The sequence below is a fragment of the Equus quagga genome, chromosome 17 (genome assembly GCF_021613505.1).
Source record: "Equus quagga isolate Etosha38 chromosome 17, UCLA_HA_Equagga_1.0, whole genome shotgun sequence".
In the NCBI taxonomy this organism is placed as follows: domain Eukaryota; kingdom Metazoa; phylum Chordata; class Mammalia; order Perissodactyla; family Equidae; genus Equus; species Equus quagga.
This window is the reverse complement of record NC_060283.1, coordinates 6,134,783-6,152,761: the sequence shown is the minus strand read 5'-3', so window position 1 is coordinate 6,152,761 and position 17,979 is coordinate 6,134,783. Positions and strand designations below refer to the sequence as shown.

The following is a 17,979-nucleotide window of genomic DNA, read 5'->3' as shown; positions in this document are numbered from 1 at the left end:
CTACATGCTCACCCTGGTGCTGTGCGCCTCCCTCATCTTCTTTGTCATCTGGCACGTAAGGCCGGGCTGGGGCTGGGGCTGGGGGCGGGGTAGGGGGCAGGGGCTGCACGGAGCGGGAGGGGGCCGGGCGGATGGTCTCAGGGCGCGGGGAAACTTGGGGCCTCCTCTCCGCTATCCCCCGTCGTTCGGCCTCTGTTCGCCCCTGTTAACAGCCCCCATCGTAGGCTGCCTCCCCGGGCCCCCTCCCTCCGCCGCCCCCGCCTGTCTGTGGGTATGTCAGTCGGTCCCTGACCCACCTCCCTTGCCCCATGCAGCCTCGGGGTGTGGGGCGGAATTCTGGGATTCCTGCTGCTTCCCTTTTCCTACCCCCACCATCCAGTCGCCCCCGTTTGTCCGTCGGGCGGTTTGTCTGTCTGCCCCCCCCACCCCCCCACTTTGTGGGTTTTTCCAGCCAGAGTGATGGAGCGGGTTGCTATGGCAACTGCATCTGTTTACAAGACCCGCAGATCGCAGAGCCCATTAACCCTTTCCCTTCCTACCCCCCTCCCTGACCCAGCAGCAGTTGGCTCTAAGCGGCCCCAGAGACCTAGCCCCCACCCAGCTCGCCTTGGGTCCCCTACCCACTCGCGTCCGAGCTTCCCCCCACCAGGTTTCCTCCCCACTTTTCCTCTTCCTGTCGCCACTTTCCCCTTTGTCTCCTGTCCCCCTAGTCTGTCTCTCACTCTCGCCTAGACTCACACCTGGTCCTTCAGAATGTCCGTTTCTCATCCCACATCTCGATCACCTCTCCTTAGAGAGGGTCCCTCTCCCCCTTCTCTCTCTGGGGCCCTCTGTTCAGTGATACCCCTGCCCGGTTCCCTTCCTCTCATCACAGAGCTGTCCACCAGCCTCAGGCTTATTGTTTGGGCCCCTTACTGCCCTGCCTTCTCCTCTGTCCCCCCGCCCCGATCCCTTCCATGCCGCCTGCCTGTCTCAGCCCTGGCCCCCTCAGCTCAGCATCCTCCGCTCCCAAGTCCAGCACACACCTCCCTTATCATCATCCCTCTGGGGGGTCCCCTTACCCCCCTGCAGTTTCTCCCTTGGTACCTCCATCCTTTCTTGCTCTCACTTCCTCCCTGTTGCCGCACCTGCTTCTTTCCTGGCTTCCCCACTTCCTCTCTCCTTTCTTTTCCTGGGACCTGCTGCCTGCATGCTCCGGGGCCTTCCCAGCTCTTGACCAGTCTCTCCGTCTGCCATACCCTGCTGCTCCCCTGCTGCCTGTCTCTTTTACATCAGGATTCCATGGACTCTGTGCCCCTTCTGTGAGGAGTGAGGCCCCACAGGCACCTTCAAACACAACCCCCCCCCCCCCCCCCCGCCCCAATCTCTAGCCCTCTCTCTCCCTGGCTTTGCCTCTCTCTCTCTGTGGGTCTCTCAGTTGCTTTTTCTTTTCTCGCCCCCTTTCTCTGTTTCTCTTTCCCTCTCTCCATCCCCGCTGGGTCCATCTTGACCTCTCTGAGCCTCCTATCTCATCCCCAGGCCTTGGCCGATCCTGTAGGGTGGGGGTAGGGGGGCTGGGTTCTGAGGACTGGAAGGAATTGAGAGTCACAGGCTGGGAACGCAGAGCTCACCAGCTCCTGGGAGAAAGACTCCTGGAATTCCAGAAGCACCTTTCCAGGCCCCTGCCTACCCAGGGGCCCCCCACAGCCGCTTTGGGGGTCCCTGTCCTTAGAGAATCTCAGAACAGTCCTCGTCCACACACCTGCATCCACGCTTCCTGAGAACCAGGCTCTGGGCGGCTTTGGGGGACCCGAGGATGAATGAGACTCAGGCTTTGCCCTTGGGGGCTCCCGGGCTGGGAGAAAGGGCCTCAGCTTTCTCGACAAGTATTTATCAAGCACCTACTACGAGTCAGGCGCTGTGCGCGCTCAGCTGTTTAGCTGGGTGGTCTTAGCCGGTCTCTCTCGTCCCGAGTCTGTTTCCTCACTGCTAAAGTGGGCTTGTACCTACATCAGAGTACCCACAGCAGGCCTGCTAAGGGCTGGGGCTGGGGCCAGGAGGTGTGCTCCTCAATCCAAATTGGTAAGACCTAGAACCTTCCAGGGCAGTACCCCAGATCCCACCACAGACCCCGAGCCCGGGCCCCACTGGTCGCTAGGCAACCCTGGTGGTGAGTGACACGTGTCAGCTGTCACCATGGGGGATTGTTTGTTCCAGGGGGCTGAGTCAGCGCCAGGCAGCCTGGGGGGTGGGAGGCGAGACACCCGCCACCTGCTGGTGGTGCCAGCTCTAGGGCAGACAGACGGCACCCTTCCGCTCCCTGCTGGACCCTGTTGCTGTGCCTGGCAGGCAGGCGGCTGCCCAGAGTCAACGGGGAGTTGGGGGGGCTGCTCCAGATGGCCCCAGCTCCCTCCAGGAAGCCCATGTTCTCTCCCTCTGAGCCGTCTGGGGTCCAGGATGCTTGGGGGTGGTGGGCCTGCTGCCTCATCCCAGGGCTAGTGCTGAGGAGAGGGGACCCAGGAAGGCTCCTTTGGCAGCCCTCTTCCCATGCCCCACCTCCCCCCAGGTCTGTCCCATCATCCCCTCAAACACCTGCTCCCCCTGAGATTTCCCCATCCCAGTGAAGACATTGCCGTCCACCAGATGAAGGCACGTTGGGCCCCTCTGCCTCGACTCCGCCACCACTTAAGCCTTCTGCAACTTGGCTTCTAAATAGCTCTGGAATTCCTCTACACCTCTCCATCGCCACGGCCCCTCTCCTCACTCAGATCACCGTCAACCCCTCCTCCTCCACAATACTCCAGCGGTCCCCTCACTGGTCTGGCCTGAATATGATAAAGTGGTTAAGGATTTTGACTCTGGGGTCTAACTGGGTTAGAATCCTGGCTTGCCACTAACTAGCTGTATGGGCTTGGACAAGTCACTTAACCTGTCTGTCTCAGTTTCCTCATCTGCAAAACGGAAATGATAATACTAGTATCTACGTCATCAGGTTGTTGCAAGCATTAAATGAGTTAATAAATATATAAAGCCTGCTGGCATAGAGCAAGCATCATGTATGTTTTGGCTGGGACTATTAGCCAGTTTGTACTTCCTGCTCCATCAACCTGATCACCCCACTCTGCAGCTTTATATCCCTCAATGGCTCCCCATTACTTTTGTGTTAAAGTCCAAACATCTGGTCTGGCCTCACAGGGCCCCCATGTCTGGCTCTGCAGACCTTGGCAGCTCACCTTTCACCATTCCTTTCTCTCTTGCCCCTCACCTCACTTTCACTCTAGCCCTGAGGAACCTGCAGCTTCCTGAATGTCCCTTGTTCTTTCAAACTCTGCCTTTGTACCTGCTGCTCCGACTGCCCTTCCCCCATTTGTTCACCAGACAAACGCCTACTCAGAGTGCAGCCTGCACCCCCCATGACCCCCCATGCTGGATCAGGCACCTACCCCAGGCTCTCCCTGTACCTCTATCTCACCGCCCTGACCACCCTGGGATGCGGTTCACGGTTCCCCTCCCAAGCATGAGGTTCCTATCCGGGCAGGGGCTGTGTGCCTGTGTGCTCCAGGGCTCAGCTCAGGACCTGGCACAGAAGACACCATCTCTTGGGATGTGTTGGATGGAGGTGCAGTGGACATGGCCTGAATTGGGCATCAGCACACTAGGGTTCCATTCCAGACTGTTGGGTGACCTTGACCCAGGCCTTGTCCCTCCCTGGGCCTGAGTTTCTCCACTTTTGCAGCAAGATTCACCTGGCCCGGTCCCCATGTATGAATTCCTATCACACAGAAGGACGGGTAGGGGGGGCCATAAGCTGCTGCCCCAACCCTGACAGGCACACGCCCTTCCCCCAGATCATAGCCTTTGACGAGCTGCGGACCGACTTCAAGAACCCCATTGACCAGGGGAACCCAGCGCGGGCAGTAAGTGATACATGTGCTGTGCCGAGGTGTGTCCGTCCGTCTGTCTTTCCATCTGTCGCGAAGGGGGGTAGGGACGGGAAGACAGGGTTGGGGGGCCAGCGGCCGTGCCCCTTTCTCTGTCTGTTCCCGCCCCCAGCAAACACCTGGCGCGGGCTCAGGGCTCGGGTTCCTCCTGGCGGGGCGGCTGTTGCCAGGCTCTGGGCCGTTGCCGTGGAGACGCGGGTGAAGGTCCCTCCATGGTGACGGTCGCCATGGGAACGGCGCGGCTGCTTTCCTGCCGCGCCGACACCGCAGACACTGCTCTGGCGCCCCCTGGCGGCCACGTACAGAGCGGTAGAGGGCGCAGGAGGATGGTGGGGCGCCTCCAATGCCTGCTCCTCCGCCTCCCCCATCGCGGCTTTTTCCTTCCCCTACAGCGCGAGCGTTTAAAAAACATCGAACGCATCTGCTGCCTCCTGAGGAAGGTCAGTGTCAGGACTGGGGGCAGGAGGCTCCTAGCCCAGCTTAGCCTCACTCTCTGTGACTCAGAGCCAGGCCTTCTCTAGGACATTTGATCCACTCTGCCGCCTGGGAGGGAGTGGGAAGCTAGAGGCCCTTTTAGTCCCCAGAGGTCTCCGTGGGTGGACACCTCCCAAACCCCAGCTCCCCTATGTGCCCTTGAAGCTTGCTTGGGTCTGTCTGGGCACCAGGCCACTGACCTCTCTCCTTCACTCCCCAGCTGGTGGTCCCAGAATACTCCATCCACGGCCTCTTCTGTCTGATGTTTCTGTGTGCAGCAGAGTGGGTGACCCTGGGCCTCAACATCCCCCTTCTCTTCTACCACCTCTGGAGGTGAGGGGAGCAGCTGGCCAGGGAGGGCCACATGAGGGGGCAGGGGCAGGATGGGGTGGGAGCCTTGATGGTGGGCACTCAGGCCCCTCCCTCGCCTAGGTACTTCCACCGCCCTGCGGATGGCTCTGAGGTCATGTATGATGCGGTCTCCATCATGAATGCTGACATCCTCAACTACTGCCAGAAGGAGTCCTGGTGCAAACTCGCCTTCTACCTGCTCTCCTTCTTCTATTACCTGTACAGGTGAGGCCTTGCCCACAGCAGTCATATATCAGAAAAGGGATGCTCCAGGCACCATGCCTCCAATCCCAGGAATCCTTGGGCCCCAAATTCCTGCCTTTGCCCTTGAGAACTGAGGGTAACCCAGGGTGTGATAGGGTGGGTGGCCAGTGGCTGGGCCTCCTCAGGACTCAGCTCACTGCCTCATCTTCCCACAGTATGGTTTATACGTTGGTGAGTTTCTAAGGGGGAAGCCGGCCAGGGAGTGAGCCCAGAACGGACCGGACGCCTGTGCACCCCCAGCCCTGCCCCTCGGCCACAGAGGCCTCAGCCCTGGGGAGGGAGGGGGCACTGGTGCCCCCAGCCTCCTCTCCACCCCCCAAACTGCTGCTGCGGGGACCTCCCGCCTTCAGAGCCCCCTCCCCTTGGACTAGGGCTGGGGAGAGCTCTAAATAGGGGCAGGGGCTCCTCTGCCAGCCTCTGGGCATGGCAGTCAGTCCTGGAAGGGGTGGGACCTCTGGCCTTGTCCACTTCGGGGGCAATTTGGGCCCTGCCAAGGGGCAGGGCTTGACCCTGGAAGTTCTGGGCCGCCCCTCTCCACCCCCACCCTGAGGCTCCCCCTGCAGGTGGGGGGGTACCCGCACCCGGAATGAGCAGGCTCAGCAGGGGGGCCCAGACTAGACCCCCCACCCCTAGTCTGCCCTCTCCCCTCCCCCAGGCTCTTTCTCCAGACCCCCTCCTGTCCCCACTTGCCCCAAGCCAAGCCTACCCTGTCTCTTGGACCTATTTTCTATGTCGCCTGGAGGAGTCCGGCACCCCCTCCCCGGCCATTTGTGACAAAATATGAATAAACGACTGCAAACATGTGGGCCCCAGTTCTGCTCCTGAAAGGCTTGGAGATGAGGGAGGCAAAGGGACTGGATAGGGGGCACCTCTGAGCCCTGGGCAGCACAGCCAGGCTTGCCCCACTGGCCCACAGACCCCTCCAGGGACCCCCTCAGATGGATCAGAGGCCTTCAAGGTCTCCTTGGCAGCTGCCCCCTTCCATCCTCACTTTCCCGACCACAGATAAACAGCTATTCCTGCTGAAACACTTCCATCTGCCTTCCAAGGCAGTATCAAGGTCACCAACCCCAGGAAGCCCTCCCTGGGTCTCCCTCCTTATAGATAGTCCTGAGCCGGGTCACCTGGACAAGAAGGGGTGTCAGCAACTCCCCTCAGGCCTCAGAAACAAGGGTCAAATGAAACCAAGGAAATCAAATCTTCAATGTATGCAAAAATCAGTGCCAGTGGGGGCCAGGGGTCACCGGACCAGGTGGAAGGTCAGCCAGTATATGATGAGGGGCTGGAAGGCTGCAGCTCCTAGAGTCAGGTAGAGCTGGAGACGTTGCCGGGGGGCTGAGCCCCCCATGCTGTCGGGACCCAGGGCTGCTGTTCGCAAAGAGCGTACCTGGAAGAAAGGAGAGAGCTGAAGCTGGGCCAGAGGGGAGGCTCCAACTCCAGGGGAAGAGGGGGAGGGGACAGCCCAGACTCACAAGGAAGTACATGAGCGCAGACGAAGTCCAGGCCAATGCCACGTAATAGCCATCGCTGCCAAAGAGCAGCCCTGTGAGTACACTGAGGATCATCCTGTGGGGGGGGGGAGGAGGAAGAGAGGCTAGAGCCCTCAAGGTGGCCCACCTGCCACAGCCCAGAGTCCAGCCTACACCCCACCCACCACCACCAGGGCCCTTTACCCCCAGTCTGCACCCACAGGGACCTAAACTCAAAATGAATCTCGAAGGCCCAGGACTCAGTCCCTGGACCTGCACCTGAGACTCCCTTCACTGCCCCAGCTCAAGGCCCTTCTCTGCTGTGCTCCCAGGCGAGTCTGAATACATCCCTGACCTCCTGAACAACACTGCACAGTTCCTGAGGAGACTGTTGGACACAGCCGGTCCCTCTAATAAAGAGGGCCGAGAGAGGGGCAGAGGGCTGCCCAGGGTCACAATTCAAGGCTACAGCTATGCAGGCCCCTCCCCCAGGCCAGCCTCCCATCTAGCCCACAGGTGCTCACCCCACGTATTTGTAGCCGCTGTAGGCCAGCAGGTGGAAGGTGCTCAGGTCACTGCGCACGGTGGCCAGGTAGATGCCCAGGAGCAGGGCTAGCACCTCCATCACGACCCACACCAGCGCCGTGCTGGCACACAGGCCCAGCACCTCTGGGGAAAACCTATGGCCATGTCGGGGTGGGATGGGGGGAGTTCAGAACCAGTCATCCTGTGGCAGGGATGAGACTAGGGGCACGGGGTAGGCTGGGGACCTGGCACAGATCCCCTCAGGAGGTGAGGAGTGGGGAGGTGGTGGGAACGGGGAGGGGGTTGGCACTGACCTTTTCTGAATGCCCAGTGCTATCCCAGCCAGCAACACGTAGGTGATGAAGGCCATTGCTGCCAAGAGGCAGAGATGTGCCATCAGCCTGGTTTCCTCAACCAAGACCCCCCACCCCTACTACGCATTTGAGGCCACCGACACCCCCTACCTTCCCCCCATACCTCCTTCCCTGTGTACCCCAACATGGCCGACCTCCACTCTCAGCTCCCCAGTGCCCTGCCTGGGATGCCTTTCCCACTCAGCCCTCTCCCTGTGTAAATGCCACCTGACCCTTCTCTCAGGACCACCATGCCACCTCCTTCCCTGTCCCTGTGCTAGGAAGCTCACCTAAGTTTCCTGCTGTGTCTCAGAAACCACAGCACCGGCCAAGGCCATTGCTCTTCCTAGACCAACAGGCAGGGGCCAAATTGCTCTCAGGCCCCAAAATGCACAATACAGGAAGGACCAAAATGCAGGCTCAGGGGACAGCGAGGCTGTCACTGGAGCCTGGGCCGTGGGGATGACCTTGCCTCAGCCAGAAATTCTGAGTCTGGGCATTGGCACTGGCTCTGGCTCCGGCCGCTTTGCCAACGCAGAGAGCTCCACGTTTAACTCCATTGTTTGCACAAAAGCTCGGAGCCAGAGGGAGCTGGGCTTTCACAGCAATTTTAACTCGTCAGTCCTGTCCTCTGCCCCCCTGAAGCACCAGAACGGATGCGCCCGCCCGAGGGCACAGTGTCTGGAGTCAGGAAACCAGCTCTACCACCTAAGCTGCGTGGCCTCAAAGATACTCAAGTCTCTCTGAGCCTTGGCTTCAATATAAAATGGAGCTGGCAGTGCCCGCCTTACATGGTGGTTGTGAGAGAAAACGGAGTGAAAGATGGAGGAAGAACCTGTGGCCCTCCTGGGCAACTGGGCTGGCTGGCTGCCCTCACTCCCAGTGGCCACCGTCCTGGTACTCCTCTGAGGGCTGGCCCTGACACACTCACCTCCTCCAGGGTGTCCACCACGGCCTCACCTTGTGCAGGCCCCAGGACAAAGAGGAGTCCGATGCAGAGTCGGCCAGCCACAGCACAGTGTGGGCAGCCTGCCCAGTGCCATGTGGATGGGCAGTCGTGGGAACCCAGAAGGAGTGAGCAGATCCCCAGGGGAGGGGATGTAGGAGCAGGCCTTGGGGGCTGGGCAGGAACAATGATAAGAGCTGGTATTTTCGGTGTGCTTCCCGCGGGCCAGTGCTGAGCGCACATCCCCTCACCAAATCTCCACAACTCTCCGCTGAGGCAGGGACTCTCGTTATCGCCTTTTACAGAAGAGTGAAGGAGCCGGCCTGAGGTCCCACAGCTGGGAGCTGCAGGGCCAGGTCTAAACTCAGGGCTCCAGGCAGGGAGGGACACGGTCCAAGTCAAGAGGCAGAAAGGTCTCCAAGTGGGGTACCCTAAGGGCACTGAAGGCACCTCCGGGAGGCTCCTCCCTCGTCACCCTGCTCCATCCACCTGGTGTCTAGCGACCACCACGTACACAAGCACCAAGAGCAGGTGCTGAATCAACGCACAAGCCTCTCTCTTCTCATTGGTGCCTCAAGGCACAAGTGCCCACACGTCCCCCAGCCCAGGTCAGAGACTCACTAGGGATATAGAGGTCTGGGGCGTTGAGGTCTCGCCGCGGGGGCAGAGGCGCATCACGACTGTACTGCACTTCCCAGTTCTGGCAGTGGCAGCAGCGGCCAGGCCGGGAGGAAAAGACAAGAGAGGAAAGAAGGAGGTTGAGGTCTGGGGCCAGACGCTGGGGCAGCATGGGGGAGGCAGGGGAGCCTGCCAGCTCACCTGGTGTGTGTAGGGGAAGACCAGTAGCCCTAGCTTCTTCGCCACATAGGCTGTGTCCACAGCAAAAAAATACTTGAGTTTGTTCACAGACACAAAACGGTGCAGCTGGGAGGGGAGAAAGGAGGCTGTGGGCAAGCTGCACCCCAAACCTCTGGGTGCTTCTCTGTGTGCTCCTTCCCTGAGGGCTGCTGTGAGCATTAGGTGGGATCCCATGATGCCCAGCCCTGGCCAGAAATCCTGCCACCCTTGCCCAGGGGGCAGGCCACACCTCCTTGTGCACCATGTCCTTCCCATGGGATGCGATGGAGCTGCCATAGGCCATAGCCACGTTGGCCATTGGGTCCCCAAGCAAGTGGTTGACATTGAAGGCCACATCGGCTCCTGGGGCTGGGTATCCCCCTGGTTGGCTGGAGTAACCACCGCTGGTGTCATCGAAGAGGGGAGGGGGATCCGGAGCTGCGCGAGCCCTGTGCTTGGAGCCTATGGGTTTGTAGGTATCAGAGTAGGTGACAGGAATACTAAGCATGAGCCCAAACCACCGCTCCCTCCCCAGGGTGGGTAGCCCTGTATGGGTCCCGCAGGCACCAAAGGGGGAAACCCTGGCCGGATGCGGGGTAGCTAACCCAGAAAGAACTTTGGTGAAAGATCCTTCTCGAGAGGTGCTAAATGTAGGCAAAGAGAGAGCCGAGGCAGCACCTGGAAAGTGGTTGCCCAGCTGGGGCTCCTGGGGGCCTTCTCAAGGGAAGTGATCTCTGAACTGAGCCTTGGAGAGCGAGTAGAAGTTTGCTAGGTGGAAAAGATAACTGAGAGGGCATCCCTGCATGAACAAGGGTGGGAAAGGCGACGGCTGGGTACCCAGAGGCCGTGGGCAGTGGTCAGGGACCCTGCCAGGGCTATGACAAGGAAAGGAAGTTCTGGAGGCAGACCCTGTTCGTGCTCGGGTCGGGCATGGGGATCCCAGCTGTGCTGTCATCGCCCGATGATTGGGCAGAGAGGGCGAAGTCCGGGACGCGTTGCACAGTCGCGTGGGGCAAGAACCCGAATGACATCCGCCGCCCGGGCAGCGGGAACGGCTGCCACCCTCCCATAGGGTGAGCGGGCTGCGCAGCCGACCCTCCATCGGCCCGTCGGACCGCGCCCCGCCCACCCCACGCCTCACGCACCATGGGCTCCGTAGCCCGAATGATAAGCCATGGCCGCGACGCTCGCTCTCCCCGAAGGCCCGCTGCGCCGCCTCGTGGGTACGAATACTAATGAGGCTGCTGTTCCGCTCCCTGAGCACCGGCCGAGGTCACGGAGCAGCTCGACACGTCCCCTGGCTGGCCGACCGTAGCCGCCATGTCCGTAGCGTCATCCTCCGCTGCCTGCTATTGGCTCCCCGGCGGCGCCGGCTCCCTCCTCCCCTCTCCCAATTGGCTACTGATGCGCCCTAGCCGCTGCAGATTCGGCGGTAGTCAACTTCCGGGGGGCAGTAGGCGGAGCAACTCGAGGCGCTCTTGGATTGGACAATGGATTGTTAGTTCGCGGCTAGAGCAGCCAATAGATGGGTGAAGGTAGGAGGGTGTTGAGAATTATTTCCGCGCCTGCGCAGTGAGGCAGTTGAGGCTTGCACTGCCACGACTACACCAGGCGGAGACCCGGCGGAGGCGGGCGGCAGCCGGAGTCCGGGAACGAAGCTTCTCTCGCGGGACGTACTCTAGGAGGGAATGTGGTGGTGGGGCTCTGACCAGGCCCTGCCCCTTGGGGCTCCTGCTCCTCCCTCTCTATGCTCGCTTTCCTCCTCTGTCCTCCACACTTTCCCTAGTCCTGGTGCGGAGCGCGTGCAGACAGGGAGGTGTTGATAGGAGGTCGGGCGGAACAGTGACAGCGAGACCAAGCGAGCCTCCGGATGCTGACTCCGCCTCCCGCCTCCCACCCCCTCCTTTCTGCGCGGGTGCTGTCCGTCGTCTGGTGCTGAAATGCCTTACTGGCACTGCAGCCATCCTGAAGACCCCAGGGGCCTGCTGCTGAGGGGTAGCGGGGGAGCCTGGGCTCTCGATCCATACACACACCCATTACATATATTGAAAAACTGAAGTCCAGAAGATCTGAAGTCCAGAGATTGGGTAGTAGAGTTGGAACAGGATCCTGCACCAGGCCTGCTCGGTGGACTGTCCCGTGGTCCAGCCGATTTGCGGGGGGAGGTGTGCTGATCCGCCTCCTGAAGCTGCGGTTGAAACTCCTGAGTCATTGTCAGCCCTGTAGTCATCTCGAAGTGAGACCCCCGAGCCTCACTCGTGATCCTGGAGGCTCCTTTCTCTCCACCCAGTTTTGACCACTCTCACCATCCCCAGAGACAGTCTTCAGGGGCCTCCCTTGTCAAGACCTTCTAGAGAGCAAGATCAGGTCCTCTGCCACCTGCCTCTAGTTAGCAGCCCAGTGTCCAGTTACACCGGGTGACTTTCCTGTTCTCCAGACTCAAACCACGTGGTCCAGTCTCAGTGCCTCTGCCCAGAAGTCCCCTCCACCTGGGATGCCCTTCCTCCTCATATCGACTTGTCCAAAGGTTAGTTATCCTTTCAGAGTCAGTTCAACTTGTGCCTCTCAGAGAGACAAAGCGAACAGAGGGCCTGACTTGGCTTAGGGTGGAGGCCACAGGCCAGGTTCTAGCCTCCCTTTGGGGCACCAGTTTGCCCTAGATGTAAATTCCATGAGGACAGAGCTTGTTGTCATTCTCGACTCCTACCCTTGTCTTCATAGTGCCAAGCACAGTACTTGCATATAGAAGACACACAATAAACATCTGTGCCCAATAAATAAATAAATAGGTGAAACCCTGGACCAGTCTTTTACTCTCTCTACCATTTCAGTTACCTCATCTTTAAATGGGTAGGGGTGTTGAACCGAATGGTCTTTGAGTTGCCCTTAGGGGGAAAAAAAAATCACAAACCAAAACCAAACCCATATAGCATTGCAGCTCCCTATGTCCCAACCACTGATTGTCTAGTTTGGAGGCTAGGCCCAGACTGGGGGTAGGTGTGGAGGTCTGAGGCCCCTGAGGGCCCGAGAACAGCACTGGGGCCATGGGTACCTGAAAGGGGATACTCCCGTGCAAGACAGATCCCACTCTCCTGTACGGCATGATGAGTACTTGCATACTGAATCCAACACCTTTCATCCCCATTTCTCAGGTGGGAAAATTGAGGTTGGGGATGGAGAGCGCCGGCCCAAGGTCAGGCAGCCGAGGGCTCCGAGTGTCCTGGCCTCGGCCTGCCTGCTCTTAAGTGGAGCGTAGCGCGTCTGTCCAGTTAATGAGGCTCATCACACCTTTCTGGGCTGGAACTAACCCCTCTCCTACAAGCAAGCCTTCTGGGGTGGGGTCTGGGTGGGTTTAGGCCCCGGCCGACTCCTCAGAGACGTGACCCCGCCACTGCCCACCCCCTTCGAAATGCCCCCTCCTCATTAGGCAGCGGGGGAAACGCAGGCCCCAGAGAGGAAGGACTCGCCCAAGGTTGCAAGCGCGAGAGCAGCAGGCGGGGCCCCCAGGAGTGGTCTGCCCAGCCGGGGCTTCTCGGGGGCGGGGGCGGCGCCCGCGGTGCCAGGCGCGGCCGGCGGCGCCGCCGGTGCCGCGGGGGCGGGGTCAGCCGGAGGGCGGGGCGTCGGGCCCCGCGGCCGCCAACGCCGCCGCTGCCGCGCTAGGGCTCCAGCTCGGCGCACTCCCTGCGCGGCCGCCGAGCCGAGCGGACGCCCTCCGGGGCCGCGCCGCAGCCCTCCGCGCTCCCCTCTATCATGCCCCGGGCCCGGGCCGGGGCCGCCCGAGCAGCCAGGACACCATGCCCGAGGACGGCGGTGGCGACGGCGGGGAGGTGCCCGCGCTCATCCCGGACGGCGAGCCGCTGCGGGAGGAGGTACCGGTGCTGCGTGGTGGGGGCCGGAGCCCGGGCTGGAGCGGGGTGAGGGGGACAAGGGAAGGGGCGAACCCCAGGATTAGGGGGAGAAGTCCCGGAGCCCCTGCGGCCAGTGACGTCATGGGAGTAGCCTGCGTCCTGAGAAGGGTCCCGGGGCCCAGGGGCCCGCGTGGGGGTCGGGGTGGGGCGGCTGGGAAGGGATGAGGAGGCGACTCCCGCCCGCGGCGCCCCCTCATCCAGCCTCACCCTCCTGTGACGTCAGCCCCAGGCCCCTGCTCGTCCCCGTCCGCGTTCCGCAGCGCTGCCCCTCACCCCCGGGCCCGGGGTCAGGCCCCCAGCCCGGCCCCGCCGCTCACGAGGTGCCCGGGCGGCGCCTGCAATGCAGCAGCGGTAGCAGGGACTTGTGGGGGGGAGCGGAGGGAGGAGGGAAAGGAGGAAGGGAGGCGGCCTCTGGTACCCCTTCTCCCTGTCCCCGGAGTGAGGCCGGAGGGCCCATCCTGCTGGCTGGGACCCCCAGAATGGCCCCTCCTCAGCTCTTGCCAGGAAGAGGATCTGCAGGGTTGTGGGGCCCCGTGTGAGGTGTTGGGGTGATAGGTGGTGAGCGGATCTATGTGTGTGGGGGTGAATGTAGTGTGCTTGTGGGTGTGTGAATGCCAGTGAGTGCTCCCCACACCTTGGGTGGGATGTCAGCGTCCCATGGCCAGTGAGGGTCTGGTGGAGCCCTTGGCTTGGGTGAAGTGGTGATGTGTGAGTGCACATGAGTGCCTTCTGCCCTGGGTGGGTCTCTCCTGTAGAGTCTCTAGGGTGTGGGTGTCAGGTTGCAGTAGGGGTGCGGGTAGGCGATGTGCACCCTGGTCAGGTGAGGGTCCAGTGTGTCCTGGGCTTCAGTGAATGTGTAACAGGCGTGTGCATGTGTGTGTCCTGTGGCGGGGGGTCTGTGGGGTTTGTGTATGTGTGTGTGTGCACGTGTGCCTGCAACTGTGCCCCAGGTTATGGTGTGTGTGTGTGGGGGGGGTGCCCTGTGCACAGGTAAGGGTCTGATGTGTCTTAAATGAACAGGCAGCGTGCACATCGGTGTTGGGGGGGGGGGTGTGAATGGGTGTGTGCATCGGACTGGCCCTGCATGTCATGGTGGTGGTGTGCACCTGTGGTGGGTGACTGCAGGGGAGGGCAGGCTGCCCTGGGCTGGGGGCACTTCCTCTCCTCTTGGGTCTCTCAAGGTCTGGTGAGTCTGGGGTGGGAGAGGTGGCCCCTTAACCCCACCTCTGCTCTTTCCACCAGACCACCTGTTTCTTCTCCCCACGCCCTCCCCTCCTTCTCTCTCCATAGGCACCTGAGGGTGAGGTGGGGGCCAGGCTGGCAGCCCTGCCAGGGAGGGTGGGCCAACCCTCTGGGGCAGGGAGTGGCCCCTGTCACCCAGCAGCTGTGTCCCACCCCTTCCGTCCACACAGATGGGGAGTGGAGGACGACACTCCATCTGCTCCCCCTAGACTCACACCTCCCCCGTCCCCCGCTCTTCCTCTTTCTCACTGACTTTAAAAGCCTCTCCAAGTCTCCCATGTCCCTAGTGGAACCAAAGGACCAGAAGGAGTCTCAGGGTAACAGTAATGCTATTTATTCCCATGGCCAGACCCTGTGCCGAGACCTTCACACACACAGTCTCATTGAATCCTCACAGCAACCCAGTTTACAGATGAGGACTTTGTGGTCCAGAGAGGATGAGGGCCTTGCCAAAGTCAGGCAGTACGTGCTGGAGCCAGCACCGGATCCTGGGCAGTGGGGCGCCAAAGCCCATGCCCTTCACCCAGACCCCTGCCACCCTGGCCTCCCACACCACCAGCTCCAGGAATCAAGGCCCAGAGAGGGCAGGGATATGGCCAAGACCACACAGCAAACTAGGGGCAGAGCCAGGGCCAGAACTCGGTTTTCTCAATGGCCAGTCAGGGGGCCCTTCCTTCTCTTGGCAGAGATGGGTCTGTTTGTCCCAGGTGCCCTCGTCTGAGAGATGACAGGGAGGACGGGCGCGGGGTGCGTTTGAATCCCCGCAGCTCCACCGTGAGTTAGCCAGAAGGGTAAGACCTGGGGCGGGCTGCGCGGTTCCTCAGACGCTCGCTGCCTCTTCTGTAAGGTGGGGAGCGCAGCCCCACCTCCTTCACGGAGCTTAAGGAGAGTGGCAGGCACAACTGACCCGCGTCCTGACCCCCGCCTCCGCTCTCTGCGCCCCCTGCAGCAGCGGCCCCTGAAACAGTCCTTGGGAAGCTCCCTGTGCCGCGAGTCGCACTGGAAGTGCCTGCTCCTCACGCTGCTCATCCATGCCTGCGGCGCCGTGGTGGCCTGGTGTCGCCTGGCCACCGTGCCACGGCTGGTCCTGGGGCCGGAGGCAGCCCTGGCCCGCGGGGCTGGGGGCCCGCCGCCCACCTACCCAGCCAGCCCCTGCTCCGATGGCTACCTGTACATCCCGCTGGCCTTCGTCTCCCTCCTCTACCTCCTCTACCTGGCTGAGTGCTGGCACTGTCACGTGCGGTCCTGCCAGGCGCCGCGCACCGACGCCAACACAGTGCTCGCCCTGATCCGCCGGCTGCAGCAGGCGCCGCCGTGCGTCTGGTGGAAGGCCACAAGCTACCACTACGTGCGGCGCACGCGCCAGATCACGCGCTACCGGAACGGCGACGCCTACACCACCACGCAGGTCTACCACGAGCGGGCCGACAGCCGCACGGCCCGGGGCGAGTTTGACTACTCGGCGCACGGCGTGCGCGATGTCTCCAAGGAGCTCGTGGGCCTGGCCGACCACGCGGCCACGCGGCTGCGCTTCACCAAATGCTTCAGCTTCGGCAGCGCCGAGGCCGAGGCTTCGTACCTCACCCAGCGCGCGCGCTTCTTCAGTGCCAACGAGGGCCTGGACGACTACCTGGAGGCCCGGGAGGGCATGCACCTGAAGGACGTGGACTTCCGCGACTCGCTCATGGTCTTCGCCGACCCCCGCAGCCCGCCCTGGTACGCGCGCGCCTGGGTCTTCTGGCTCGTGTCGGCGGCCACGCTGTCCTGGCCGCTGCGCGTCGTGGCCGCCTACGGCACGGCCCACGTGCACTACCAGGTGGAGAAGCTTTTCGGCGCCACCTCGCCGCCCCCGGGGGCCGTGCCCAGCGGGCCCCCGCTCTCCCGCGTGGCCACGGTGGACTTCACCGAGCTCGAGTGGCACATCTGCTCCAACCGGCAGCTGGTGCCCAGCTACTCCGAGGCCGTGGTCATGGGCGCGGGCTCCGGGGCCTACCTCCGTGGCTGCCAGCGCTGCCGCCGCTCCGTCAGCAGCAACTCGCTGCCCCCCGCCCGGCCCAGCGGGCCCCGCCTGCCCTTCAGCCGCAGCCGCCTCTCCCTGGGGGCTGGGGGCCGGGCCACGCCTGGGGTCTTCCGCAGCCTGAGCGGAGGGCCGCTGGGGCGCCGTGGGGAGGACACGGAGCCCCTGGAAAGCCCGCCGTGCTACGAGGATGCCCTTTACTTCCCGGTGCTCATTGTCCACGGTGACAGCGGCTGCCAGGGGGACGGGCAGGGTGCGCTCTGAGCCCCACGTGGCCCCCAGAGTGGCCCCTCCCCACCATCCCACCATGGGCTTCCATGCCTGAGTAATTGTTGTCCAAAACGGGAGGGAAAACAGACCAGCACACACGGGTGGGGGTGGGGATGGAGTCCCTTCACAGACTAAAATGCAGTGACCCGTGGGTCACGTTGGGGGCGAACGGCCACCACTGAGGTTGAGTCTATGAACTGTCCCAGCATGGCGCCCCCCCACCCCCGCCACCACCCTGTTCCACCCCCTGCCACGGCAGATGGTCTAGCTTGGGGGCTTCTCAGGCTGGGCAGGTGAGGAAGTTTCTAGAAAGCCCAAGATGGGGGAGGAGTCCTGGGGACAGCTGTTGCCTGCAGCAGAGGGCTGTCTGTGGGCTCTTCTCTGCGTGGCTGAGGTCACGTCCGGAGCAACCCTCGAGCAACCCAGAAGCACAAATTGGTGGTTTGGGGCCACACCCAGCTGGACTGGCCTCCATGAAGCTGAAGAGCTGGCTATGGCAGCACCACAGCCTGGGCCCCACTCCCCGCCCCAAGTCCCCATCTCCTCCCCGACAGGCCCCGCCCTGCCCACCCTCCGGCCTCTGCCCTGGGCCAGTCCCTGATCAGGCCCTGCGGGGCAGACCTTCTCGGGGAGCCTGGTTCTTGGAGCACAGCCTTGTCCCGCCTCCACTGTTTTCCCTGGTGCACCCTCCCCCCCACGTCCCGCTCCCCCTGTAACCCCGGGGTCCTTCTCAGGGCCCCGCCTCCATCCCATCCCGTGGTCCACGTCTGTCGTCTGTCCGTCCGTCCATCCGCCTCTGTCAGCCACACACACACCCTCTGGGTGTCGTCTGCTCATCGCTCCCCCGACTTCTCTGCTCTTTACCTTCCTGATGACCCTCGGGGCCTAGGCCCACAGGGCATCCGAGGGGCCTCAGCCTCGGCCACAGCCTCTTGGACGATGCCCTTGCTGTGCGATGGAGGCCCTGCTTCCTCATCAGAGGGGCCTGGCCCCGGGGACATCATCCCTCCCCAGGGAGGAGAGAGTAGTCCTTTCCTTTCCAACTGGGGCTTCCACCCCGCTCAGGGGCCGCTGGGGGAGGGAAGAGGCAGAGAAGATGCAGATAAAATAAAAAGGTATGAAATGGCTGGTCTGCTCACGTGCATTCCTGAGCGGTGGGTCCGAGGCTTCCACCACAAGTGCAGTGGCCACCTGGGTCGGGGCGCGGTGCTGGGTTGTGGGATGGGATGCAGGGTCAGGCTCCAGCGCGCCCAGGAGCAGGGTAAGCCAAGCAGGAACCTCTCTGCCTGGCCTGGGGCCTCTGAGGCTCAAGTTTGAGTTGCTCTGAGCAGCTGACTCCAACCGACTGGTATCTGCATCACATCTAAGGCATTGTCCAAGCGGCCCCTCTTCCAGCCCAGTGG

At 62.2% G+C, this 17,979-nt stretch overlaps 3 protein-coding genes across 6 annotated transcripts; 2 read left to right on the top strand and 1 right to left on the bottom strand.

Moving 5' to 3' along the window:
* The first annotated feature begins 4 nt into the window (after positions 1-4).
* Positions 5-5,796, top strand: CNIH2 (cornichon family AMPA receptor auxiliary protein 2). Its single transcript, XM_046644332.1, has 6 exons — positions 5-55; positions 3,828-3,896; positions 4,313-4,360; positions 4,615-4,727; positions 4,827-4,970; positions 5,165-5,796. The coding sequence occupies exons 1-6, from the start codon at positions 5-7 to the stop codon at positions 5,190-5,192; spliced, it is 453 nt and encodes a 150-aa protein (XP_046500288.1). The 3' UTR covers positions 5,193-5,796.
* A 406-nt stretch (positions 5,797-6,202) lies between these two features.
* On the bottom strand, positions 6,203-10,488 carry YIF1A (Yip1 interacting factor homolog A, membrane trafficking protein). 4 transcript variants are annotated; one of them, XM_046642784.1, is made up of 9 exons: positions 10,285-10,487; positions 9,390-9,601; positions 9,122-9,226; positions 8,924-9,002; positions 8,317-8,598; positions 7,318-7,375; positions 7,003-7,158; positions 6,482-6,575; positions 6,203-6,396 (listed from the first exon to the last, which is right to left on the bottom strand). In XM_046642784.1, exons 1-9 carry the CDS (start codon positions 10,313-10,315, stop codon positions 6,250-6,252), a joined length of 1,164 nt encoding a protein of 387 aa, XP_046498740.1. In that variant the 5' UTR covers positions 10,316-10,487; the 3' UTR covers positions 6,203-6,249. The 4 variants fall into 4 exon arrangements, with proteins under 4 accessions (XP_046498740.1, XP_046498741.1, XP_046498742.1 ...); XM_046642785.1 differs by lacking the exon at positions 7,003-7,158 and having other exon boundaries at positions 10,285-10,488; XM_046642786.1 differs by lacking the exon at positions 8,317-8,598 and having other exon boundaries at positions 10,285-10,483.
* Positions 10,489-12,886: 2,398 nt separating this feature from the next.
* Positions 12,887-17,595, top strand: TMEM151A (transmembrane protein 151A). Its single transcript, XM_046644661.1, has 2 exons — positions 12,887-13,008; positions 15,239-17,595. The coding sequence occupies exons 1-2, from the start codon at positions 12,934-12,936 to the stop codon at positions 16,568-16,570; spliced, it is 1,407 nt and encodes a 468-aa protein (XP_046500617.1). The 5' UTR covers positions 12,887-12,933; the 3' UTR covers positions 16,571-17,595.
* Positions 17,596-17,979: the final 384 nt, after the last annotated feature.